This window comes from Ambystoma mexicanum, chromosome 10 (genome assembly GCF_040938575.1).
Source record: "Ambystoma mexicanum isolate Mex_15411 chromosome 10, UKY_AmexF1_1, whole genome shotgun sequence".
In the NCBI taxonomy this organism is placed as follows: Eukaryota; Metazoa; Chordata; class Amphibia; order Caudata; family Ambystomatidae; genus Ambystoma; species Ambystoma mexicanum.
Window position 1 is genome coordinate 1,414,051,197 of NC_090932.1, and position 27,053 is coordinate 1,414,078,249.

Sequence of the window (27,053 nt, forward strand, 5' to 3'; positions counted from 1 at the left end):
TACAAACCTTTCAATGTAGTACTAAGCCTGATGGGTTCTTCTACCTTCCAAAGCTTGCATTTGTAAGCAAACTTACTGCAAGTTCATTCAGCCTGGAAGTCCAGCATTCCAATGGTCTGGTGGAAAATGTGACAACCCCTTGTCTGCTTCCGTAGCTAGCGTCCTGAATGCCTCCATCTTGGAACTAGGGAGGGCATCAGCCACTACACTTTTACATCCCTGAACAATTCCAGCAGCAAAACAAATATTCCGGTTTCAGGCTTTCAATAATCGGAAAATGTAAGGGCATTGCACTGTTATTGGCCACGTGTCGATTGTGTGGTGCAGACCCGCAGGGTTTGTTATAGAGGGAACACATGCCTCAGATCCAGCTGCCACTGCATTGCACCGGCCTGCACGAGCCTATTCCATGTCAATGCAATGCTTCCAGCCAGCGGGAGCAGAAGAAACCCGGGAAACGTATCCAAAAGTGTTCAGGATTTGACAGGAAGCCAAAACAATCTCCAAACAAACGTGGAAGGTCCTCTGAGGACTTTTTAAACAACCCAGTATTTGGTGTACAACAACTGCAGAGCAGAAACATAAAGGAATGTGCTCTTGGTTATCACCCTGTTTAATTGTAGCAAAGGAAAGGACAGAAATGTTCTCTGAGAAGTAAGAGAGAAGGAGGGGAGTTTACTGGGCCATCTCAGGCCCAAGCAGAAAGAGGGACTCCTGTAGCAAAGTGTGCCGGCCCTTTGCCTCCTCCCAAACCTTCCCTCGACAACCCCTGCCCCCAAACCGTCAGCCCCAGCAGGGAGCAGGAGGGGGAGCCTTGACAGGAGACTCCGGGTTTTCGTCAGCCCCCACCCCTCCCCTCCGAGCCATCCAGCCTTAATGGAAACAAGCTGTGGAGCCGGCAGTCGGCACTGGGCTCTGGAGACATCAGGCTGCAGCCGGACACAGTCCTGGAGAGAGGGAGAGAGGGGACGACGTGCCGGCAGGAAGTCAGGGAACCTCGGAGCTGGGCTTGCCAACAACGAAGAGTGCCCGACGCTTACACCCTCAGAGGGAGCCCGTGAGACTGCACTGCCGGCCGAGGAGAGGCAAAGTTTATAACTGGGACCCCCGGCCACAGAGTCAGCCGCCTGGTAAGTTGCATTCGCTTTTCACCTGCAACTTTCTTCCAGACTCACTTCACAGAAGTGCAGCTTTCAGCGAGTACAGCTCCTGTTCATGTGGGCGTCACAATCCGAACCTGCTGCAGTTTCTCGGAGTCTGTCTAAACATATGCAACGTTAACAATGTACATCTTATGATGGACCTTTCTTTTGGATTCCAGTTAAAGTGTTGCTTCTCGTGACAGGAGATAATGCTGCAGCCTTCCTGTGGCCTTTTCTGCTAAGCAACAATGAAACAATAATACAAAAAATGGACTGCCCATTACATCGTGTCCCCTTTGTGTACAGCCTGGAAAGGATACACACACACCCAGACATCCTCATCGCACTTTGTTTCCGTATTTTTGCGTTGTTGAATTACACATTTGTTCTCCGTGTATCCTGCGCCGTTATCTGCGTTGTTTGACGGGGGTACCGCACTGCCCACTAGACCCAATTCTACTCTCATAAAGTCACGTGCAAACAACCCTCTATCATTGCGCCACGGTACTAGGGCGTAAAACAAGCAGCCGGGTGAATATAATATATTCCCAGCATCATTAGTCGTCCCCCATAAGCCCAACGCCAGTCCCTGCGTCCCGCTGGCTGTTCACGTGAATAGCTAGGGTCCCAACCTGCGTTAATGGTTACCCGGGCTTAACAAAGGGGGCCCCTGTGCTTGCAGGACCACCGCATCACCAGAGGAAGGAAGGCGGGCACGAGGGCGTTCAGTCGCCAAGAGCTCGTGAGCCAACGTCCGATTCTATAGCCTGGAGGCGCCAAGAGGCGCTTCATTTTATACAGCACCTCCGTGCACATCTTTATTCGTTCATTTTTGCATTCCTGTATCCATGCATCCGCATTTACAGTTATTAATCCACACACTCACCCATATCGGCAGCCATAACACAATGCATCCACATGACTGAATCTGTGGAAAAGCATTGTTCCCTGGTGCTGTTAAGTGATGCACCCATCCAATGTTTTCTAATAGAAAGATCTTATCAACATATTATAAAATGTAAAGAAGTGGCAGCCAGTCCAGCTGTTTCTAACACTCTTTATCCAGCTAGCCCTGAATCCACGGTTTGATGGTCATCCACAATCTGGTCAATTGATCAATTAAGGAGATGTGATTTCCTTCAATGTACCATGTCCAAAGTGCATCTCCACCCTTATTCAAGAATTTCTCTGCACCCCTAGCTCTCAAAGATTCGAGTCCAAGTTCATTTAAGGCACTGCAGGAGCGCAAAAGGTGGTTTGCAGTATTTGTATTTTGTTTATTTGTATATCGCGCCTGGCCCAAAGGCCTCTGGGCGCATTTCTTAAGGTTACAGTGACATTATATGCATCAGATATTGACATACTTGACATAAGTATGACATTGACATACTTGACAGTCTCAGGTGCTCCTGTGTGACACAGTCTACATATTCTTTTTTTCCTTGTCATTACCAGATCTATCACCCGTGACGTCAAGTGTGCTCACCAAATTGAATTTGACTCTCATGTCTTCCATGCGGATGTGTGAATTTGGGAATGCTTTTAGATATGTTGCCGGTTGTATGGATGGCCATAGCCAATAGTTGCTAGACTGGTCCAGTTCTCCTCTCTATCAAGTCCCACAGTTTTCCCTTTCAGCTCCCTTTTCTATCTGGCCCATGGGATGTTTGCAACATCCAGAGCTGTCGCTTGCTCCCAAAGAGGTCCATCTTTCACGATAGCGCCACAAGTGGTTTTCTTGGTGAAGCCCATTATCCTTTATGCTTCAGGATACAATTCCATAATTAGCGTATGATTCCCTGCGTTGGCCAACATCAGGGGTACAATGCACCTTGAATGATTTGAAGGGCCGGAACAGAGCGGATGCACAGTTATCCCTTACGATATTCAACAGGTAGTTGTTTGGGAAGGTTTGTAATTGACTTGACGCAATGACTTTCTAGTTTACACAGATCTCTTTCTCTTTTTTCTCCAAATGCTTCTCTACCGTGCGTGAGTATAGGAACTATTTTACATTTAAAGATGGTTATAAGGGAGGTGATAGAGAAGCCTGCATGTGAGGTTGCAAAACATTTAACAGCACCCACTTGTTGGCGTTCTTCCACTTCCAATTAGCCCAGATAAGAACCCCAAATCAAGTGTTGATCAATAGTAAAGCCCAAGTATTTACATTTAGAGACACTTTAGGCAAGGGAGCCATTCAATTGCCAATTACAATTAGACTAGGGTGCTTTCCAGCCTGGCAAGAATGTCATGATTTTGGTTTTCCTTAGATTAATCTGAAAATTGTTAGTGGTAGCGTAGTCAGTTAATTGTAACAGCAGGGTTTGTAGACCCCTAGGGGCGAGATTTACTAGCAATAAGTTGTACGCATAACCCATCCAGGGGATTTTGGTAGACCCCAGACTAGGCGGGCAAGAAAGGGGTTGAGACCAGATGGAGTGATAAGTCCACCAAATAAAGGTTGAATACTAAGGGTGCCAATATACATGCTTGTTTCAACCCATTGAAAATTGGAATAGTGGATATCAAAGTAGCCCTTTCATCAAAGGCGTTGTTCTACAGTGAGCTAATTATATTCAGTGAACCTTTGGATAAACTACACACGCATAGTTTGTTTCTGCTCACTGCGTCGAATGCCGCACTGAAGTCAACGAAATCCACATATATTGGTTGTATGTAGAAACTCCATGCGTTTTCGATCCGAGTGAGCAGGGAAATGATGTTGTCCAACGCTGAAAAGGATTTATGGAATTCCACTTTTCTTAAACGGAAGGATCTGTTTCTGGGTTGCCCACTCAGTAAACTCTGCAAGCAGCACTCCCGCAAAACTCTTTGCAGGAGCATCCAACGTGGCATTGCATGGGCCCCACTTGTAGTTTGGTACAATAATATCTCGGTCCAGGATTCTGGGAATTGGCCAGTCTGGCTGATCGTTTGAAATAAGAGTAAGAGAATCTCCCTCCCCCGCACCCCCTGTCCTCCGGGTTTTATTTCTATACTGCACCTTGCACTCTCGCTATAAGCAATAGACAACTTTCTGATAAAGATACGAGTTGTAAAGCAATGTATCCATTGGTGGAAGTGTACCGAAAAAGGTAGTGGTACTGTGGTCTCGGCAGCGGAGAGTGTAGGCAGAAGCATAGTGCAACATGTGACACAGTGTTGCAAATGGGGCATTGCAATAGTCTATGTGACTAGTAACTAAGGCTCCTATTGCAACGTTACACTTGCACGGGGACATGAATGGACAAATCCTCAATATAGAATGGTGAATACGTATTTATTTCATTTATATAGCACACATGCAACCCTGAGGCATATGGTCGTAAAAAGTAGAGGAATGGTGAAGAGAACAAAATAAAACTAGCTATCAAGCGTTCCTGCACACTTCGATCGCTGAATGCATTCGGCAGGAGGACAACGTTACAAAGGCTGTGCTTCCTCTGTCCGGGCTGTCCATGTCACATTACATGCTAAGGGTGGCAGAGTCACGCCGGCGTCGCCAAGGCGGAGACAGACGCAGCAGGGCACGAGGCGATGTGGGTGCACTTGGAGACAGGGGGAATGGGTTAGCAGCCAGCCCTGCCGCCGCGTTATCAGATTAGTAAAGTTCTTTTTTATTTCCAGCTAGAATTTTGGAGAACAAAATACAAATACCATGTCATTGTACACTCGGTGAAGTGTTGGCAGCCGACTCAGATATAGAAGACAAGAAGGGCATGCCCTTAAAGTGCCATACACCATTAACGCGTGCGCCTAACTGCCTGCACACGACATCCCAGGCCTAACGGAGAGCGGGTTGCTGCTGTATATTATAGGGGTACGGGGGGCTGTAGCAAAGGTTGTCACCGCCCCTTGGGTTATGAAAGTGCTTTCTGCAAGTGCCTGCACCAGAGACCCAGTGCGGAACTAATGTTTCTGTCCCAGATAACGACTTACCATAGTGGAGACAGTGCAAGATTTAGAGCCCAGCCAATGTATTGTGTGGGGCCACAAGAGAAGTGTGCCACGATTGTCGAAATAGAAGTGATAATAAAGCGATATTTCTTTGAAAAGACAGCGTGCTGATGCCATGCGCCCTATTCACTACCAGAAGACAGCTCCAGGGAGTCCAAAGCAGAGTGATTATTTATTTATTGTGGGCAGGACAATAAGGTGCACACATCAAGTCAATTTTCAAAGCGCCATTGCATTGGATCATACAGGCATCGGGTTTAGCTCGCTAAAAATGTTGTGCCTTTTGAGAGCATATCCAAGGGTGAAAAGGCCACATTTAGTATTTTAAAAAAATAAAATCCCAAGAGTATAATGCAGGAGGTTATTTTGGATTGTATCTATTTTTCTTTACTACTTGTGAGATACTTTCCACTGTTACACAGAAGCAACGTGTTCCGGCCAGCACACCCAGCTTGCCCATTCTCTGCCTGGTCTTTATTAACAGGCTCTGCGTGGTCTCCAGAGTTACTCGGTATTAGCTGTTGTGACTACAGCACATCACCAGGAGGGTGCGTGCTGTGTCACATGGAAACAATTAATAAATACCGGCGTGCGGCTTCCCGCCCACCAGTTGCCTGCCAACTCCGGCTCCAGCAGCAGCACTGCGGCCTTGCTGGCACAGCACACACAATGACCATGGGGCTGCTGCTCTGCCTCTCAGACCCCCTCTAACCACAGGGCCCACCACTGCAGGCACCTCAACAACTAGCAACAAGGATGGGATCCGGCACCCCGCCGATCGCGGACACAGGGGGCTAGGACGGTCCTGCCACGCGGGCGACCAACGTGGCAAAGCTCGCTCCCACATGGGGGGAGTTTGCGCCCGGCCAGGATGTCGGCCTCCCCAGTACCTCCCAAAGCTGGCCTCCGGCCTTGACGAAGTTGATATGATATGATATGGCATTTTTAAGGCGCCTATACACAAGTTTTTCAAGGCGCGACGAGGCAAGGGAGGGGAAACAGAGGGAAGACAGAGACAGTGATTCTACTAGGCCAGGTGTCATTGAGATCGTGCAAGTGCAGGGGAGGAGGGAAGGGGAAAAGTGCAGGGGGAAGGGGGAGGGGGCAGTGCCTTGCAGTACATAAGATGACGGTAAAATAAATAAAGAAAATACATAGAAGTGCAACCAGCTGGTGGCAAGGGTAAGTGCAGACATCAGGTCTCAAGTGCTAGTAGGGGCTGTAGGGATACAGAAACAGTCCCCGAGTGCAAAGGTTGCCAGGGGGGCAGTTCGGGTTTGCAAATGGAAGGGGATGGGGGGACCTGAGCCCGAGATCAGAGGGTAGCCAGGTAAACCAGTGCAGTTTCAGATTCAGCCAGGAGATCAGCATGGGAGAGGGGGAGAGAAAGCAGAAGCAAAGAGGAAGGTCTTGAGGTGATTCCGCAACCGGAGATGGTTCTCCTCAAGTTTCAGGGAGGCAGGGAGGCTGGTCAAGAGGGAGGACCCAGTAGAAGAAAGAGATCTACCACCAACTCACTGCTTGGAGAAGTGACTAACCCTGAGGGAGTTAGACGCGGATGAGCGAAGAGCTCGAGAAGGAAGCTATTTAGGAAGACAGAGTTGAAGGTATTTAGGCACCAGGCCCCAGAAGGCCTTGTGGACAATGCAGAGGGTTTTGAACTTAATCCTTGCAGCCACTGGGAGCCAGTGCAGAGATTTTAGTCCTGGAGAGATACGATCCCTAGGCTTGAGGCCGAGGACACATCTCGCAGTCCTGTTCTGGATAAGTTGAAGAGGGCGGAGAGTAGAAGCAGGCAGATTTAGAAAGAGGCTGTTGCAGTAGTCCAGCCTTGAGAGAACCAGAGCTCTGGAGACAGTAAGTTTCTGGGGGAAGGAGAGGAAAGGGAGAATACCTCTGAGGAGGTGCAGCTGGTAGTGTGACTTCTTAGAGATGTCAGAGATGTGAGGAGAGAAGGAGAGTGTGGAGTCGAAGATGACCCCAAGGTTTTTAGCCTCACAGGTGGGAGCAGGAGGAGGGCCAAGAGAGGCCGGCCAGAGAGTGACAGGAAAGGAGGGAGCAGGTGTGCAATAGGGTGAGCACAGCACTTTGGGCCAAGATGGTGGCCACAACGAGGGACACAGCCTCCCTGCATCCCCAACACGCAACAGATATACCAGCCTCTCCGACATACCAAAGATCTGCTGGCCTCCCTGGCATGCAACCAACAAACTCCTCCCATCTGGGGGAGCCTGCCCGTGGTACCCCCAGACCGCTGCCTGCAATGGCTACTGCCTGGGAGACCACAGACAGGGCTTGGCCGCAAGTACACTGATACCACAGCAGTGTTTAATGAATCTCCCGCCTTGGGGTAAGCCTCAGGATGACTGCCCCGGAAGCCCCGCCCCACCTGGACTGATGGCAAGCACAGCCGCCATTGTGGCCTTCAGCGGACCCCTGAGAGTTGGGTGAGAGTATGTGCAGCATCCGCGTGTAAGCAGGGAAGGACGCCCCTGCCAGTGGGAGGGCGTGGTCGTGGCACAGATGACACCGCTGCCTGATGCTTGCTCCAGGCTCCCACAATGAGAAACTTCACACGGGGAGAGAGACAACAAAGCGTCAGCCACAAACACTTACCGCCACCCTGGCAGCCTGTATCGTCCCGGTCGTGGCCCTCTGCTGCTGAGGGAGCTCATGCGACCAGGGAACTCACAGCATGCTCCTGCACCTGCAGCGGTGCCACCAGCCTGGGGGGATAATGAAGCAGCGTGTGGCATTAGAACAGGTTGATCCCCTGCCTGGAGTAGTGTAGAGGCAGCGTGGCACAGAAACCTGCCACCAGCAGCCCCAGCGGAAGACCACGAAACAGCGACACAGGTGTCAAGCTGTGTTCCTGCAGGCCGTATGCTCAAAGTGGATTCAGCAGTCCTGCTGCTGCTGTTAATCCTGCCCACATTCCCCCTGTCACGATGAACGAAGGAGTGGTGGTGAAACTGTTGTCCTGCACGTGTCCCATGCTTACAGTGGAGTCAGCGAACGAAAGCATGTGTCTTCATTGTCAGCCCCCACAGAAGGAACACTCTGGCCCCTTCACTGCTGCCACCGGCTGCCCCACCTAACGGAGGACACAACCAGGCTATCACTAACAACGGGCAGTCAAAGTCAGCAACACATGCTGCAGATGTGGTCCCTGGTGTGCCCTGGTGCGACTTCGCCTGTCTGCGTAGGGTGCGCCCTCCACACTTGCGAGAATGGACTAGTAAGGTACCCAAATGTAAACGCATATTTATACCATGAGAAATGATGTATCATTAAAGCTGTCGTCCTGCATCTGTATGGATGCTTAAAGTAGAGACAGTAAGGTGTTATGCTTGTCGTTCATTATACCCTTGGCTTCGGATGTTGTGACTACAACATGCCACCGGGAGGGTGCATGCTGGCGGATGGCGTCCCGCCCGCCAGTTGCCTCGCAACTCCGGCTCCCAGCAGCATCATTGCGGCCTTGCTGGCGCAAAGTGGGCAATGACCATGGAGGTGCCGCTCTGCCTCCCAGAGGCCCTCTAACCACAGGGGCCCGGCACTCCAGGCCCCACAACACTAACACTGGACTGTGTCTCCTTCAGTGAAGATGTACTGTCTAACATTTGCCGAAAGAGCGAGGGCCCTTCTACTGAGAACGAACAAGGCCAAATAACCTTTCCTCTAGGGTGGTGTCCAGTCAGAAGGGGGCCATATTTACTTTTCAGCTCACAGTACTTAGACACAGGAGAAACATCCATTTGCCTATCAGTCTGGTCCCACTCACAAGGACAAGCGCCAAAATGCCAGGCGATTTTGTTTGGTAAAGAGTCTCACCAGCAACCCCAGACAAGTGTCATCTGCGTGAGGGATCATGTGTGGATGCCTTGCTTTCTGTGCCTAAAGAAAGACTACCTATCGGTAGCTCCTCACTCTTGAAGCCCTACCAGTCAGAAACATGCATCCTGTGTTGCTGTTGGTACTCTTGTTCTGAAGAGAATTGTCTTACATTTTGGTGCTGGGCTAACCTTGCGGGAAATACCAGACTGATTTGTGAAAGGCTAGGTCTCCTCTTTTATGGCATACAGAAAGTGTGATTGTGGGTCCTCCTGAGTGGTCACCAATGCATAAAACAGGTTAGTTGGCCCTGTTCATTATCAACAGAGGAGCTCTCACACACTAGACAAATAATTTTGGTTTGGGCACATTTTTGTGGCGCTTGTGACAAAATTGCTGAAACCATTGTTACAGAAGGGAGAGAGAGGGAATGGGGCTTCTGAACTAGGAACATCTGTTTGGCATATCAACGGCCAATGCCATGGCATGAAAGTGCCAAATCACTAAAACCTATTTTACCCAATAAGAAGTTCCCTAACAATATTTGCTCCAACCAGCAGCTTTGTAAGAAGCCAGTCGGGTGCTGGGCTTTCCATTTCGCAGCCGTACAGTGATTTCATATTGGGCTATTTGAGAGTATTTTCGACTGCAATTTATCTATTTTTGGGCTACTTTTGACTGCTGATCTGTTTTTGTCCTCCTAAGGAAGCTCTCTGTATACCCACCCACCATATCCCCACTCTCTGTGCCCCAACCCATCAACACTACCCCCATTCTCTCGAACCACAAGCACCCAATACCCACTCTCTCTACCCCACCAACCTACCATACCCTATCCCCACCCTCTCAACCCTCACCCACCAACTATACCCCCACTCTCTCTAGACCTACCCACCCTACCCTCACTTGCTCTACTCCACCTACCCACCATACCCCCACTCACCCACCCTAACCCCATTCTCTCTTCAACCACCCACCCTACCCCCACTATCTATACCCTCACTACCCCATGCTCTCTATGCACCCACCTTACCCCCACTCTTTCCACCCAACCCACACTCTCTATCACATCCACCCACCCTAGCCCCACTCTCTCTCTGTACCCCACCCACCTTACCCCACCCTCTTGACTCCCACCCCACCTTACCCCTACCCTCTCAGATGCCACCCACTCACTCTACCCCAACCCTCTACCCCATACTCCCTCCTTCCCTCACTTGCTCTACCCCCACCCACCATACTCCAATCTCTCTGCCCCACTCAGCCTACCTCCACTCGCTCTAGCACTACCCGCACTCTGTCTACCCCAAACCTCCCACCCTACCTCCACTTTCTATATCCCCAACCAACCACCATAGCTCCACTCTCTCTACCCCAACCACCCACCCTAGCTCCACTCTCTATACCCTCACCCAACCACCCTATGCCGACTCTAAACCCTCTCTACCCTCTCTCTATACCCACACACCCTAATTCCCCCTCTACTCACCCACCCACACTACCCCAATCTATCCCAACCCACACTAGCCCCTCCCACCAACCCTAGCCCCACTCTCTCTACCCCCACCCACCTCCCTGGACAACCCACCCATCCCACCCCCACATTGTACCCCTCTCATCCTTCCTCTCACACACGTGCTTTATTTCTTACCCTCTCACTATCAAACTTTCTCACTCATATTTCTTCCTGCCCATCGTTGATGGCACCCTCTCTCAATTGTTTCCTCCCTTGCTCCATTCTCCTTCCTTCTCATTCTCTTCCACACTCGCCCCCCTTTTATGCATCCTCCTTTGAAACTTTGCACTCTCCTCCTTGCACCCTGGTACGTATAAATGCAAAATGCAAAGAACAGCCGTAAACAACAAAACTATTGGCTTTACCAATGCTTGTTTGATGCTGTCCTTGCGCCTCCCTCCCCTGTCTCACATTGTGGCTTTGGAGATTAGGCCCTTTTGGTAGAGCATCTATGAACTGTCTCTGGTTGGTCTTTGTTTTTCTGGGGATGTGGTCTCTGGAGTCGGCCAAAATCTTCCTGATGATGTCTTCTACCAGGTGCAGTGGAGGCAACACAATTGCTGCTCCAGGTTCTTATATCCATTCCCATATACTCTAGCATTCCCCTTTCTGAAACCAAGGTCTTGTTGTCATGTTTCAGCCATTTTGTGATCATCCACCAGGCCATCCCTAAATGTCTCTCTGTGCCTTGAGAGCATGACTTTCCCTTGGCTGCTTTACACCTTAGTTAATACCGCCCCTTAGTTAATACCGCCTGGACTCTTTTTCCTAGTTTGAAAATTCATGTCCCCTCTCAAGCTCCCTCTGATGCATCCATCCAGCACAAATATGCGTATCATACGTACATCAAAATACTGTTCCATCCAGAAATTCACCAACATCATTTATGAAGGACATAGTCTGAAAATCATTCCCTTGGACACCGCAGCTGTCCCCTTCTTTTCCTTCTTGTTTTAATTGTTCGCAGTCCAGTTTAACACCTCAGATCCCATCGCATGTCTAATTAGCTTGTTTGCAAGTCTCCTGTGTAGAACCCTATGGACTCCTATCACAGGGATGATTAACCTGTTCACATATTTCCTATGTAGAACCATACCAACTCCCATCCCAAGGCTGAGTAACATGTTCGCAACTTTACTGTGTAGAACCCTATCAAATCCCATCCCAAGGCTGACTAACTTTTTTGCAAGTTTCCTGTGTAAAATCCTATACAAGTTTCCTGTGTAGAACCCTATCAAATCCCATACGAAGGTTAATTACCTTGTTTACAAGTCTCCTGTGAATAACTCTATCAATTCTCATCCCAACACTGATTAACGATTAACTCGCTCACAAGTCTCCTGTGTAGAACCCTATTAAAAGCTTTAAGAAAAGCCTATTAAATATTAGTACCCGGTGCTGGGTCGTTACCAGCCTGATAAAACCGTACCTGCTCTGGTGTCATTCCGCACGCTGCGTCCCTTGATGTTTCTTCCCTTTCTGTAATTGGCCGCCATGGAAACGGAGAAGAGACTACATGTAGCCCCGTCTCCCCGTTTCCTGGCGACCATTCCATTTTACTTGTTTACTTTTTAAAATCACGTTTTAAAGGGAGAAGGGACAGGGACTACGTGTAGTCCCTTGACCACGATCCATGGCAGCCATGTTTTGTGCTTTTTCTGCTTGAGTTGAGAAATGGCTTTTATGACATTTTGCAACTCGATGAAAATACTTGAAATTGACGCCCTGGAGCATTACCAGACCAGTAATGCCCCACATTCCTCGGGTTCTATTGCTTAAAGATTACCACTGTGACTTAGTGTGTGTTGTTAGTCACAACATCACAAAGCAGATCCGGAATGGGACCATGCTGCTGCAGCTTCTTTAATCCACCTTTTTTTTAAATAGGAACCTGCATTTTCTATTTTATTTCTATAGTCAATCAGTTTACAAAACTTGCAATGCAAGACATACAATACATGTGGCAACCATTAATAACACTTTTATCAACCTTCGAAAGGTTTGTTATGGTGAACACCCAGCTATGAAAATTGCACTGTAAAATGTTTACCTTTTAGATTCGTCTCCATCAACTTCTAAACACAGACATAAGCTGCAATTCCCTCATTGCACACCTTGAAGGCACTGTGTGGGATTCCATTCATTTGCCACTTCTGATCTGAGAGTCAGTGCCAAGTAGCCAGCCTGGACCTGGTCGGTGCCTCTGCTTTTGTGCAGGCCTAGATCCACTTTGCTCATTCCTGTATGTGTGGGCACAGGCTGCTGTTAATGGTGCTGCTACTGTCTCTCTACAGTGCTTTCATGTCCCAGGATCCAGCCATAGATCCGTGTGGCCGGGATCCCCTTAAGCATGCCAGGCTCGGGCAGGACTGTTCCCTTTGTACATGTTTGGCCGAATCCACCTCCTCTGCTGTAGTCATCCGTTGCTGCTGCACTGTCTTTTCATTGCACTGCATATGTGTTGGTTCAAGGATTATGCTTTTTCCTTGTCACACTCTACTCCCTTTCCCCCTTCAGCCTCACATCCTTTCCCCTAATGTAAGTGAAATACTTAAATAGTTCTGTCCCGATACCTCATAAATGTATCAATATTCCCTTCTGTTTCCTACTCCTCTCAGCATCTTCAAGCATGCTGCTTTGTCCAGCTGTTGCTGTGAGTCCGTGTATTGGTCTCCCGTTGTTTTCATGAAGTAAATTACTTCGTTGTAATTTACTTTGTGTATATTACTTCGAATTTGTGCACGTATTTGTGGGTTAAAGGGTGAAAGGGGGTGGAGAGGGGTTTGGGGTGGGGTGGTAGTGAAGTGGAAGGGGGATATGGCAGGAACCACCAACAAAATCTAAGTAAAATTCGAAGTAATGTACACAAAGTAAATTACAACCAATACATTTTTGTTGTTGAAATGACATAGAACCCTCTTATCACTTTCAGGATCTTATGGCTTTCATGCTTCAAGTTGCAGAAGTGACCAGGATGCCCCATCAACAGCTGGCAAAGTTAAATCCCCACTAGAACCAGTTTCCCTATCATTGGAGCATTGTGTATGTCCGAACCTGAATCTTTATCCAGTTCCGCCCTCGGGAAAGGTGGCCCATATATTGCAGGGAAATATACCAAAATATTGACCTCATTTGTGCACCCCTGCCGTCTCTGCGACTTTAAGGGTGCACAAAATACTGACTCCCATTACTACCCCCAAGCAGAGGAGGGGTTGCAGGGTTGTTCCTCGCTTTCCTTGGGGGCAGTAACGGGAGTCAGGGATTGCGGGGGACAATAAAGTAAAAAAAAAAAAACACCTGCAGCGTCAGCTCCGGCGCCCGCAAGTGGGAGGGACTCAGGAACCGACACCGCAGGGATAGCGGGGAGTCGGCTGCACACACAGAAGTGTGCCACCGTGAAGGTAAGTGGGGTGGGGGGTTGGGTATGAGTATGCAGGGTGGGTAAGGTGATCTACTTGATCACTTTGCCACACTGTAATTGGCACCAACATTTTCGTTGGTGCAGTTACGGGCTGCGCAGTAATCACACAGATTCCATTGCAGCAATGTGAATCATATTCCTGGAATAGCTCTTACATGGCACCTGAGGAAGGATCTGTTTTTCAACCTTTGCGAAACAAAACTTCATTTGCCTAAAAAAGGTAGCATACTTTCAAGATTGCTTACTGTGTGTTTACTTTTTTTGCAAGAGGAATTCGTTCTTACAATAACTCAGAGCTCCAGAATCTCTATGCATTCTTTCAACATTGCGTGTTGATGGCCTCTTGCGTCTGAAATATCGCTTCTGGTAAATTACCAACCTGGTAAGATTGCTGCTTCATTGTGCAATAATCCTGGTATTGTGATTACTTGTCCTTGCCCACAAGGACAGCCATCAGTGCTAAGGGGCCATGCAAAATATAAAGTTTATGCTTTGCAAATGTAGCCAACATATAACATCATTCTGCAAAGTTGGTTCTGATTATTCTTTTTAAGGCCACCTTAGAACTGATCTTGTTTTCACCATTGATTACCACCATTTTCAGGTGCTCAATAATGGGAATTACTGTTGGTGATGCAATTGCCACCATTGGGAATGCATTCACCAAAAGGAGTAATTTCTTCCACCCGTGGAGACATAGTGGAATGGACTTTATGACTCTCTGGGTTTTTCACCTTAGTAATAGGATGTTTACAATAGGCTTATTTCTATTGCTGGAGTCTATGGGCTTGACCCGCCCCTCCTTACTAAAGGATATCTCTGAGTCAGTTTCCTTCACTCCAGTTCCTTGTATGTGATGATATGCACATTCTCCTACATCTGAATGGGTCTTGGGTCACCCCAGCTCATTTACTTAGAATTGTTACTGGGCAACTCTGGTTTGATGCCTGAGTCCAGATTGAACCCGAATCCCTCACAATGCGGAGTGATCCATTCTTCTAGGAAAACATACATATGCAATGTGTTCTACTGGCCACAACCACCAGGGAGATGTCTGAATCCTGCAAAACAGGTAAGAAATACATGGATCGGGTTGGAATCTAGTGTTCCAGGATGCTAGGATTCCACCTCAACCTCCTAAATATTAGGAAAATCAGCCACCTCCTTCCTTTCAACACTGCCAAGCATCTCTTAAACACTCTTGTCTTCTCTAAGCTGGACCACTGTGCCAGCATCCTCATTTGGCTCCCCAACTATGCTTTCTGTCCTCTCAACAAGACCATTAACTTCGCTACCAGGACTCTCTTTGAACTCCCTCACTTCACAACTACTTCCTCGTACCGTCACCAGGCTGCATAGCTGACGATGCAAAACAGGACCAGATTTAAATTTCTTCTCTTGGTTCACAAATCTATCCATGGTAGGGCACCATTGTATCTATTCTCCTCTATACAAATCTACAAGCTTTCTCTTAGCAAAGTCCAACCAGCTTTTTGCCCTTGAAATGCTTTAAGAGAATGTGTCTGTTTTCTTCCCTGAACGGGGGCCATACTTAGCACTTTAGCATCACCACAACAGGACTATTGTATCCATTGCAATGCTGTCTACCCGTGCCTTTAGAAAAATTAAATGAGACATTCACAAAGGGGTTAGAGTATGGTTTCTCCTCGGAATTTGGTTAAACTGGAGAGACATTAATATATGAGTAACTGCTTGGTGGGCACTGCTCTGACTTCTGCTTTCATTCACAACTAATTATTCCAAAGATATTTCTTCAATTGCAGAAAATGTGTGAGTGGAGTGCAAACACATTGATTAGTGCCTCCGTGCTGGGCGCAAACATATAACTAAAAGCAGAGACCAAGGCTATCTAGCCTTTGGTGTGGGCTGCACTCCCTAACTACCACTCAGTGGTTTTGATACAGTATCTCATTTTGTGTCAACGTAAGATCTTTTTCACCAAAATTCTCCATGGAGTTGTATTCAAATATTATTTTCTGTTTATTAGATAGTTGGTGCTGGTGCAGCTATTGTTGCATTTCGGACTATATGGAGTCCTTCATCAGGGCATAATTCTATCATCTGATCAATCAGTTCGGCCTTAATGATGTCCAAAACCAAATGAGTTTACCACAGAAATGTCACAGCATGTTTCCCTGATCGGGATATTCAAGATACATAATTGATCACCCAAAATCAACAGTAAAGCAAACATCACACGGGTAGTCCCGAATTCGTGAGAACAAGTAATATGCAGCATAAGAGCATGAGTATGAATAAAATGACACTATACATACCGTCATGTCAGAAACATTCACTTACAACAATAGCGTGTTGAATCAAGAGCAAATAATATACAAAATAATGTAAATCATAATGCACATTGGCCCAACCTTCTGCGGTTCATATATTGGGCGGTTAACAGGTGTCTGGATAATTGGGGCAACCTGATGGTTCCGCAGATGAGTGGCACTCAAAGTACTTGCTTTCACGCTCACAGTTCTTACATTATCTGTACTCCTATGCCTGGGTATTTCATTACCATTGACAACACACGCATTACCTTAAGCTCGGGATGAAACCAAGTCCTTTACAGATGTCTGTTTCTCGTCAAATTCCTGTCGTGTGTTGCAGGAGACTCTTTATGGACTTTAGATGGCTTTACATTGATTATATTCACCAGATTAAACACACCGTTTTTCAAATTGCCAATCTCCTCCAACATTTTCTCTAGCTTGAAATTCAGATTAGATCCACATCTACCGGACCTGGTCTCAAAGCTTCCGTTGTCGAAACAGAGCTAAGGAAATGCCCTGCGATACATCCCCATTGAAAATGTCCTCAAGTCAGGACCTTCCACCACCCTTCAACTCCTTTTCATACTGCATGGGTATCTTTCTCAGTGATACCCATGTCATCAATTAGTGAAACAGGAGCAACATTAACATCAATTACACCATTAACATCAGTGGCCTCCACTTGAGGTATCTTTCTTAGTGATGAATGGATTGCAATGATCTTTTTGACCACAGGACCAACTGAATTCGAATTGCAAACCGGGATCAAATAGTTTCTGCCCCCCTCCTGTCTGATGTTATTTGCCACTATACATTTATCAAGGGGATCTTTATTGTTCAATTTGGACAATTTCCTCGCACATTTTGGCACCACCGCTCTAGCTCGATTTGGGCTGGTGTCCTCATCTGCTAATTCAATCAAGTCCGAATTTACCTGCCCTGCTTCTTGTATGACACAATTAGAACCAACGTTCGCTCAGGCTTCGCCACTAATATCAGTCAATAAATCCTTGATCTCCGAGATTAGTTTGTTGACCTCGTGGATTGGCTTAAACTTTGTAAAAGCTCTCTTAGCTCCAACACTAGGAGAGACGGCACGATTGGTCTTGCGCTTCACCATAATGGCTACTACAAATACCTGTACTGGCCTAGTTCTTACATGTCGAAATAGAAAATCTAATCAAAATGACTTTCCTAGTCATTTCTATTATGTGGGCAGGGGACACACGACTGCTTAGAGGGAGGCCATAGTCCCTCTCCCTCTCTACGCCCCTCTTAAATACTTAAAATGGAGAAAAATAAATTCTCCTGAGACTTTACAGTCAAATTGAGTAGTTGGAGTAAGTACCTTGATTTTACCATAGCCAGTGGAGCTGCTCCCTCCAAAATGCTGTAGAGACTACTGGGCATTGTAATGCCAATTAAAATATGGGTCCTCCCTGCTGTCACAGAACTCCCAGCAGGAGCGCAACTCCTGCGCCCTTGATCCTATGGGCTTTGGTCCGGCGGGGACCACACAGTGAGCATGTATGCAAGGGGGCGTGGCTTTAAACGGCAATACTACGGTGGCCCTCCTGGGCTGGAATCGATGCGGGAAAAATAGCAACTCCTGCACCCTTGATCCTGAAGAACCAACCATAAGTCTACAAAATCAACTTTAAATTAACTTTACCGAATCATCATTCCAGGCTCATAGACAGCAGACATCCAACCTGAGAGGGGCACTGAATCACTGCTCACATCACTTTTAGGCGTATGAAGATAACCGCTGATAGGTGGCAGTCTCTGCACTCTGATCTTGTTCGAACTAACGGCTGGATATTTTCCTGACCTCTCTCCGTCAAGCACCCCTTCAGTGCCTAAAGTCATGTCCGACGAGGCCTTGAAAGGTCATTTTTATTCCCATGGCATTAAATATCTATGTACATCCATTAGGTTAGATTCTGTCAATATATTTGTTTGATGATAAACAAATTATTTTAAGGCTTATGGCTGTCAGGAATCTTTGGCCCCCTGAAAGAATGAGTTCCGTACAATGGCGTTCAAGAAGACTTTGGGCCTCGTTATAAGTTTGCCGGTCCGGGAACTACAGTACCGGAAAGCATGCCAGTACCTTAGTTTCTGGACCGGCAAACTACGAGTTCTGCTCGTGGATGCCATTATGGCTGCCAGGTCTGACCTGGCGGCCATAACGGCACTCGTGAGCAGAGCATGTCGGATGCATCAGCACCGTTGACAACGGTGCCGTTGCAGCCGGCTTCCCCATTCCCATTGAGCCCTATGGGGCTCAAATGGGAATGGCGAAGATTTTTTTCTGGCGCCCAGGAATGGGCAAATACCAGGTCCGGCAAGGCTGTAATGACCCGGTAATTGCCCATTTCTGGGCACCAACAAAAAAAATAATACTGGTTGCAGCCGTGCCTGTATTACAGGCACGGCTACCTCCAGCCTCGTAATGAGGCCCTTTGCGTGTCTGTCTTCTATGGATATGCAGGGCCCTCATAGAACCAAGCAGGAGAAGAACTTGGGCTTCAGCATTTTGGATCCTCTTTGCATGGCCTCATGGGTCAATTATATGTCAAAGATGTAGTCCTTGAATCTAAAGGGACTTCCGTGCCCAAAAAGCAGCACAGACGATTGCTACTACAAATCAGCAACTGGTGATAGCGACTTAACTACGATCACATGTTCCATCAATCCTAAAAGACTTGCATTGGCTTCCGATCAGACTTCAGGTTAAAATCAAGGTACAATATGTAGCGCACAGAGGTCTTCATGAATTAAGATCTTACTTTCTGATTGAGACGCTATGTCCATCGCAGACACCTAAGAGCCAATACAGCTATAATATAGTGAGCTGCTAGTGTCTGACTTTGACAAAATTCGATCTGGAAATCTGGCATCTCGGTCATTTATTTGGTATGAGCAGTGCTCAGTGCTGGTCATTGGGCCGGCTCTCGGCGGAATCCGAGATCCGGCACCAGATGTGTAGCCGGATCTCGGGATCCGGCCAGAGTCAGCCGCCCAAGCCCATGAACAGCTCTGTAAAAAAGAAAAAGAAAAAAAAAAGTATCCGCGACGGCAGCATTTGTCGTTTACCGCGGCTTTGGCACTGATGTGTAATGCACAATGCTCACTACATGTACAACTGAAAGGAATCAGTTGTACATGTAGCGAGCATTGTGCTTTACACACCAGTGCCAGAGCCGCGTAAAAGGCAATGCTGCCCTCGCGGGAGTTTTTTTTTCTTTTTCTTTTTTTCGCACAACAAAATGAGCCAGGGCTCATCAAGGGGGTCTGGCCTAACTGCAGGGGTCCTGCTGGCCCGTTAGGCCACGCCTCCCTGACGAGCCCCGGCTCAATGGGCTACTGGTATCTCTGCCAGGTAACCTTTTGTAGTGATCAACACCCTCTCCCCATTAAGGCTGAAAGGGTGAGGCCACTGGAAGCTGAGGCCGTTTTCCTGAAGACTGAATCTCCACGAGTTTCAGTCTCCAGGAAAACGGCCTCACCTTCCAGCGGCCTCGTGTTTTCTCCATAATGGTGGCCCACGGGCTTAAAGGGATGCCTCGCAGGTGCAGCGCCACCATTATGGCTGAAAGGCATTTTTTTCTGGAGCCTGAAGCTTTCGCACACGAGCGACAGCTTCAGGCTTCAGAAAAAAATCCTTTTCGTGTAGTGGCCGGGGCTGGCAGGGGAGATTAGTGGGCCCCACAGGGCCCCGCCTCAAATCGAAAGCCCTGGCCGGCGGTAAAAGGCAATGTACCGTTGTGGGCGCTTATTTTTCTTTCTTTTTTTAAAAAGTATTTATCTGATCGGATGGCCACTACCAACCCCGCCCCCTCTAGACCACGCCACCTCTGCCCCCCCAACTCCACCCCCACCCCCACCCCAGCACTTGTGGGATTCCCTCACCAGATTTTTTCCATTTTCACCACTGGCAGTGCTAGAAATGGAAAATGTTTACTCTGGAACCTCCTACTCCTTGGGGTGTGGTGAGGGAGCGGGGCCAAGGGTTCTGGCTCCAGGGCAGGTCACGCTACACAGTGACTCTTCATGGAACCCAAGGCTGGCAATTTGCATAAAACCAAAGAGCATGTTGGGAGCCTCAGAATGCGCATCATTTTTGATTTGAAACATGTCTGTGATAGTGATTCATCACTTCCTGCCTTGGGTGTGCGCGCAGTTCAGAACATATCTAGCATAATTTAAATTGCACCTTTGCATCCGTGCAAATGTGCTACGACAGCCCAGTCGGTGTTTCCATGGACCGATTGTGGAATTCTTGCAGCAGGCACCCGAGGCAGATCATGGCGCAGAATCCGAGCCCGCAGAAGGGCTATGTTGGCCGGTTTATAGAGGAAAGGGCCCTGGCTATTTTCTGTCAGCTGCTTTGAGAATAACAAGCCCCAGTGGAGACCCTGACCTTGCCCGCCATATTTCAAATTCTGAAATCAGATCTGGCAGCCTCTGCAAATAATAGCGAACTCTTATTCATTTGTCCAGGCGCTTTTCCGATGCCAAAGGGTTATCTCAGTGCCCAGGAGCCTGTTCCGGCTGATAGACGTTGAAGGACTGTTTTTCTGAGGAAGCTTTTTGCGTTTTGATTAACAGGACTTTTTCTTTGAATGCATGGCGGAAATGTAGGAGTTTGTTATGTTCTACTTTAATAAAAGGGTCTATTTTTCGTCCATGCTCTTTTTTGTCCGAGGCAGAGTATTTTTAGAAACAATTGAGCAACTGTTATGTTCTGTGCGCGCCCTGCACGCGGGCAGCGATTATTCAGCGTGTAATGAAGAGCAGACTTGCCCTAGGAGCAGAAGGTAAACAATTCCGGGTCACGTGGCAACAGCTGGCCACGATCAAAGGCCGAACGTTATGGTGGCGCGTGGACGACGTTGGAGGAATGAGGATATACATATTGTGCATAGGGTAAACATCAAAACCTTCAGCACAGTTGATTACATATAGAGTCACAGAAGTATTACATCATAAAAGAATACCTAGCATAATGTATATATTTATTATTCATGGTATCATGGCAGACAGGCACAGGTTCCTTCATGGACTGTACACTCCGTCTACTCACAGGGGTTAGATGCTGGGGATAAGTAGGTGTGACGGAGAATACATATAAACAAGTCGCGGCAAAGCCATTATGTTTCAGCTATTTTATGTGAAATAAAGCCTGTGGCCGGGCTGCCCCATTTAGCTTCATATCATGACTAAATCACAACACTGCTGTTCGTACCAGAACAAGTACCTACACACGTAAACCAAATTAAGAGCAAAATAAACACTTTTCTGCCAAGACTAGGACATATGGAACTTTTGTCCTTACTCTGCCAGCAGAGGCCCGTAATTGCAAGCAAGGCACCCACAGACTGTTCATCTTTCAGCATATTAAAATGACGCAAACATACAAAAGCAGGTAATGAAACATCACAATGGTGGATGTGTATTTATACATATTTCTCATCTAGTACATTCTGTGCCAATAGTTTTATCCCCACTAAGTGGCACTGATGAGCCATCACCTTTACGGGGCAGGATTACTTATGAGTCACCCTAGAACAGGGTTGTCCAACTCCAGTTCTCAAGGGCCACAATCCTGACTGATTTTGAGGATATCCCTCATTAATATTCATGAGAACAAATGTGCACACATTTGCAATCATTAAATGCAAATTTATCTCATGAATATTAATGAGGGTTATCCTGAAAATCCAAAATGTTTCTGGCCCTTGAAGCCTTGAGTAGGACAACCCCGCCCTAGGATACTCTTATTTATCAGAGGCTTGTCCGAATTGTTCTTCTGAAATTATGCTGAAAAAGGTGCCTCCTGCAGCCTTTCTGAGTGGCCTATAGTTACCCCGTTGGACCATGGGCACTGTCTACAAGAACAGCACAATGGCACCAGAGACCTCAGCACAAACTCCTGCCGCTATTCACATCGTATTATTCCCTCTAGAAACACATGACGATGGCTTGAAAGAAAGTGAAGTATGATGTGGATTTATAATACCATAACCTATGTGTGCTCAACAGGAGGCACCCATGACACGAGTCTTTACTTGGTTACAATCAAAACAATCTGGATCATTTCAAGATGGAAAGATTGTTAAAGCATTGCACCCCTGTTCAAAGTTCCAGTTCACAAGCGACACATGTTGTTGTCTTGATCCATTAGTTGTACATGGGCTTTTCTGCATCTACTCAGCGGATTTGAAGGAAAGTGGAACCTAGTTTAGTGGGTGGTTGCAGATCTGATTCTCTTCCTTTCCCCTCCTTCCCCTTTTTGTATGCATTTTTGGAGAGAGTAGTTTCATATCAGTTGAATGACTGGTTAAGGGATCACCATTTTCTGGCCCCTTTTCAGCCAGGGTGCTGGCCTGGCTATAGCACACAGACCACCACATTGCAGGAGCCGTATCGTGTTTATTGTATGCTTCTGGATTAGGGTGCTTGTTCGCTTGTTTTGCTAAATCTTTAGGCGGCTTTTGACACAATCGACCATGGGGTGCTTCTTGACATCCTTTTACATTCGATGGGCATCGGGTTCTGTCATGAAGTGTTTCCATTAATTCCTGGCCTACTGTTCACAGTTGGTCATGGTGGGACGGGCCCACTCGCTGGTTGAACTTGTCATCCGTGTTGGTTACATGAAGCCACTGGGGGATCTGGTTGGTTATTGGGTGGGTCCTCAGCCATCAGTAGGATACTGACACAGAGTCATACCTGTAGGCAATATCGAGGGGGGACATCCTTCATCTCCAGGGCTGCCTTCTGGGGATTGAATTCTGCATAGCTTTTCAGTTTCTGAAGCTCAACCGGAATCCGGGATAGCTTTGCAGTTTCTGAAGCTCAACCGGAATCTGGGATAGCTTTGCAGTTCCTGGAGCTCAACTCGAATCCTGAATAGCTTTGCAGTTTCTGAAGCTCAAGTGGATCCTGGAAGCTTTGCAATTTCTGAAGCTCAACTTGAATTCTGGAAGCTTTGCAGTTTCTGAAGGTCAACTCGAATCCTGGATAGCGTTGCAGTTTCTGAAGCTCAAGACGAAATTCCCTTTACTCTCTTGCACTAGACCTTGTGATTCTATTCAAACTTGGGCTTCTTGTGGCATCTGTTCCTGGTGCTTCTTCATCTTTTGCTTCTTCATCTTCATCTGTGGGTTTTACCTTGCAGCCTTCCCTTGTATTCCTCTCGTGTTTGCTCTGTTGGTCTCTGCAAATTTCCATTTGTGCTCTTTGAAAGCTATTAAGTGCTTTGTTTCTGCCTCTAATTTCTGTCTTTAAGTTCAAGCTTTAGTTCGTTCGCGTATTGATTTGGGAAATTCCGTTCTTGTGGGTGTTCCTCAAACCAGCCTTGCTCTTCAGATGACAGCCCGGCAGCAAGGTTGGCTGTGGGGGCTTTTAAGTTTCACCATATTTTCCCAGTTTTGAACCAACTGCATTGGTTTTCGTTGGATTGTGGGATTTTATGAGCTTGCCTGACCCATGAGACCACTCCCAGACTCCTATTTATTTGCAGGAAACATTGGTTTTATCTGGTGGGAATAGGGGCCTCTGCAGTCAGGATATCCTTAGGCGGGAGGTTCCTAGATTTTCGATGTACCTGGGCTGAAACCAGATTTTTTTTTCTGGGCTAACTGTGTTATTTTGTGTTATTTTGGAATGCTCTTCCACCTGAGTAAAAGCTTGATGACGGAGCAACACATTTGAATGATTTCTGTCTGTTTCAGGAGTTCTTTTCATGTGTAGCTACTATAGTTCCTCTGGTTTATATTTGTTATGATGCTATGTTTTATGTTTTTATATTTGCACATTTGGTGAAGTGGTCTGTTACACCTTGGTAGCAGGTTCGCGTTTAACAAAATGGTGTAAATAAATAGTAAATTAAATGTTTGGGTGTAAATTAAAAAAATGCATTTGCCCGTTAAGGTTTGTCACAAAAAAGAGACATAGAAGGTGGTTAACACAGCCCTGCACCGAAATGGCTACATTGTATGCAAAAAGATCTATGAACATTTTTGCTGTTGCCAAATGGCAATTTAGCAGAATTTATTTTTTGATGATTTTGCCAAATTCTTTACCACAAAAGTGGACGCAGACCCCCACATCTGCCTTTCCACATTGGGCCACCTCTCTATATACCTTACCCAAACTTACCATCTATACGTTTGCGGTAAAAAAAGTGGCAAACCTGGCGACAATGCCATTGGGCAAAAGTGGGTAATACCATCCAAAGCACATGTGAGTGTCGCACCAGATATTTATATGTGAATGGCGGGCTGGCTTCTGACCGGGTGCCCCCACAGTCAGTACGTCCCCCTGCATGCATGTGCCCCATGTGACTCAGCTGACTTGCGTGGAGAGGCATGCGGATGAAGAATGCAGGAGGTAAAGTGCCCCTCCCATACTTCACCTGCATGCTCTTGTGAATCAGCCCTGGCAGTTCAACATGTTTCTTACACACAGGCTCACCCTCATCAATTAAGGATTATGAGGAGGAAAATGGTCGAGGTGGATGACAATGGGCCTCACTACGACCCAGGCGGGTAGGGGTTAACGGCGCCGTAAAAGGTGTCTACCGCCTAATTACGAGGTCCCTTTGCGGGACCCAACCTTAACGGCTGGTAAAGGAAGGAACCCGCAAAGGGACTTTCGAGGTAATTACGGTACCGCAATTTGTGGTACCGTACTTACCGCCTTCCCCATTTTGATTGAGCCCTATGGGGGCAAAAATGGGAATGGGGAAGGGCCAATGGTGAATGGGGAATTACCGCCCCGCCAACCTTGGAATGGGGCGGTAATTCCGCCATTCACCATGGCGGAGTTGGTAAAATACTGGCGTCAACCATGGCGCTATTAGCGCCATAGTTAATGCCAGGGTCGTAATGAGGCCCAATGGGTTTCCACCCAGGCTGCAACTAAACAGAGACACATTTGGAGAGCCACTGAAAACCAGTGTTAACATTTCTGGACCATCCACACACAGATACAGCAAACATTCAAATGATTATCACAAATATTGTTTCTATAATTAATGAACCGCTGCATGCCCTGGTCTACATTTTAATATGGACTCTTCTTTGTTTGTTTCTTGTAGATTGAAGAAAATAACAAAATGCCTGCACAGGTGAAACTATGTATGTTAATGGTCCTGCTGGCACCTCTATGCTTGGCAAGATACACACCTTCAGAACATGACAATGGCGGAAGCGGAGACTATACCATGGGCACACTACCTACCTCTCCTTTGAACAATGCCCTGTCCACAAACCTCCCTGAAGATGAAGTAAAAAACTCAAACAACGGCACAACGACTAACAAGACCCTACTTGATGGCATTTTGGACTTCTTCAAGGAATACATGTTGCTGATGGTTGTTGTGGGCTCTTTGGTGTTCATGATGATTTTCATTGTTTGTGCAGCAGTTATTGTCAGGCAGAAGCACCAGGCGACAGCATACTACCCTTCGTCTTTTCCCAAAAAGAAATATGTGGACGAGAAAGACAGAAGTGGGGGTTCCCAGGCTTTCAGTGAGGTTCCAGAGATAACCTCAGATGCCAACGTGGAGGAGCCAGTGGACTGCTCTAAAAAACTGCAGGCAGACATTGTAGCTGCTGCGCACGGCCTCAAGTCCCCATGTAAACCAGTGGCCAATGGGGAACCTGCAAAGATAGAGGAGCAGCCCAAGCTTGATGAAAACACCAAATTAGAGGAAGTTAAAGGAAAAGTTGAAGAAGTTCCCAGTGGGGCAGCGGGGACCAAGATGCCGGAGAAAACAGAACCAGTTCCAGATGCACCAAGTGGGACAGAAGGCGCCCTTCCTCCCAACAAATGTGCCGAACCGTCCGCCAATGAAGGGGGCAAAACGGTGGAAAAAGCAAATGACCCCGTTCCAGCTGCAAAAGGTGATTCCAATGCGGCAAAGGATTCTGCCCCCGAAGCCGCCTCAAATGAATGCTCAGGGCCACCGGCCACAGCAACCCAAACAAGTGATGCAAGCCCTGAGGTTTAGCCTCGCCCCGACTAAAAAAACTATTTTGACACTTAACAAGAGACTGCATTCCTAAAAACAATGCCACATAAAATGTCAACAGAGGTGACAGTGAAACAAACCAGCATATTTCATGGATTACAAATTGCTTTTTTTTATTGCTAAAGATTTAGACATGCTTAAGGACATATCACGTAGCATATGCTGTATTCACCATTAAAGCATAAAGTAAGGGCGCCACTTGTCAAATATCTAAAGAAAATGTCCAGTTACTGTGTGTTATCTGACATTTAACTACAGTGGAGGCCACGCAGCCAGCATTCCTCTCTGCTTCCACATTAAGCAGCTTTCGTATTGGATGACCTTGATTTCGAAAATGTCTAGCACATCCCAAGCAGAGACCTGTGGTGTTCGTTAGGCTGTGTTGGCAGGAGTCAATCTTCACCAACAACTATACAACTCAACTGTACAGCACAAATGTACTCATCCAGGATTCTATTATGTACAAGCACTTCAGTGTCGTGCTCAGTTTTAGAGTCTAGACACACCTGTGTTACTTTCCTAAAAAGCAATCATTTGGTGATGGTATTAGTGATACCTTGGGCCTCATTACAACCCTGGCGTTAAGGGGTTAACTGCGCCGTAAAAGGCTGCGGCGCCGTTAAACCCTTAACGCCGGATTCACACTTTAATGCCTGCTAAGGGACCTTGGTGCTAATTACGGCACCGTAATTTACGGTGCCGTAATTAGCGCCTTCCCTATTGCCATTGAGCCCTATGGGCCAAAAATGGGAATGGGGAAGGGGCCATGGTGAATGGGGATTTACCGCCCCGCCAACCTTGGAATGGGGCGGTAAATCCGCCATCCACCATGGCGGAA

At 47.2% G+C, this 27,053-nt stretch overlaps 1 protein-coding gene across 1 annotated transcript; it reads left to right on the forward strand.

The window, feature by feature from the left end:
• The first annotated feature begins 900 nt into the window (after positions 1-900).
• Positions 901-26,409, forward strand: TMEM119 (transmembrane protein 119). Its single transcript, XM_069619462.1, has 2 exons — positions 901-1,130; positions 25,280-26,409. Exon 2 carries the CDS (start codon positions 25,298-25,300, stop codon positions 26,192-26,194), a length of 897 nt encoding a protein of 298 aa, XP_069475563.1. The 5' UTR covers positions 901-1,130; positions 25,280-25,297; the 3' UTR covers positions 26,195-26,409.
• Positions 26,410-27,053: the final 644 nt, after the last annotated feature.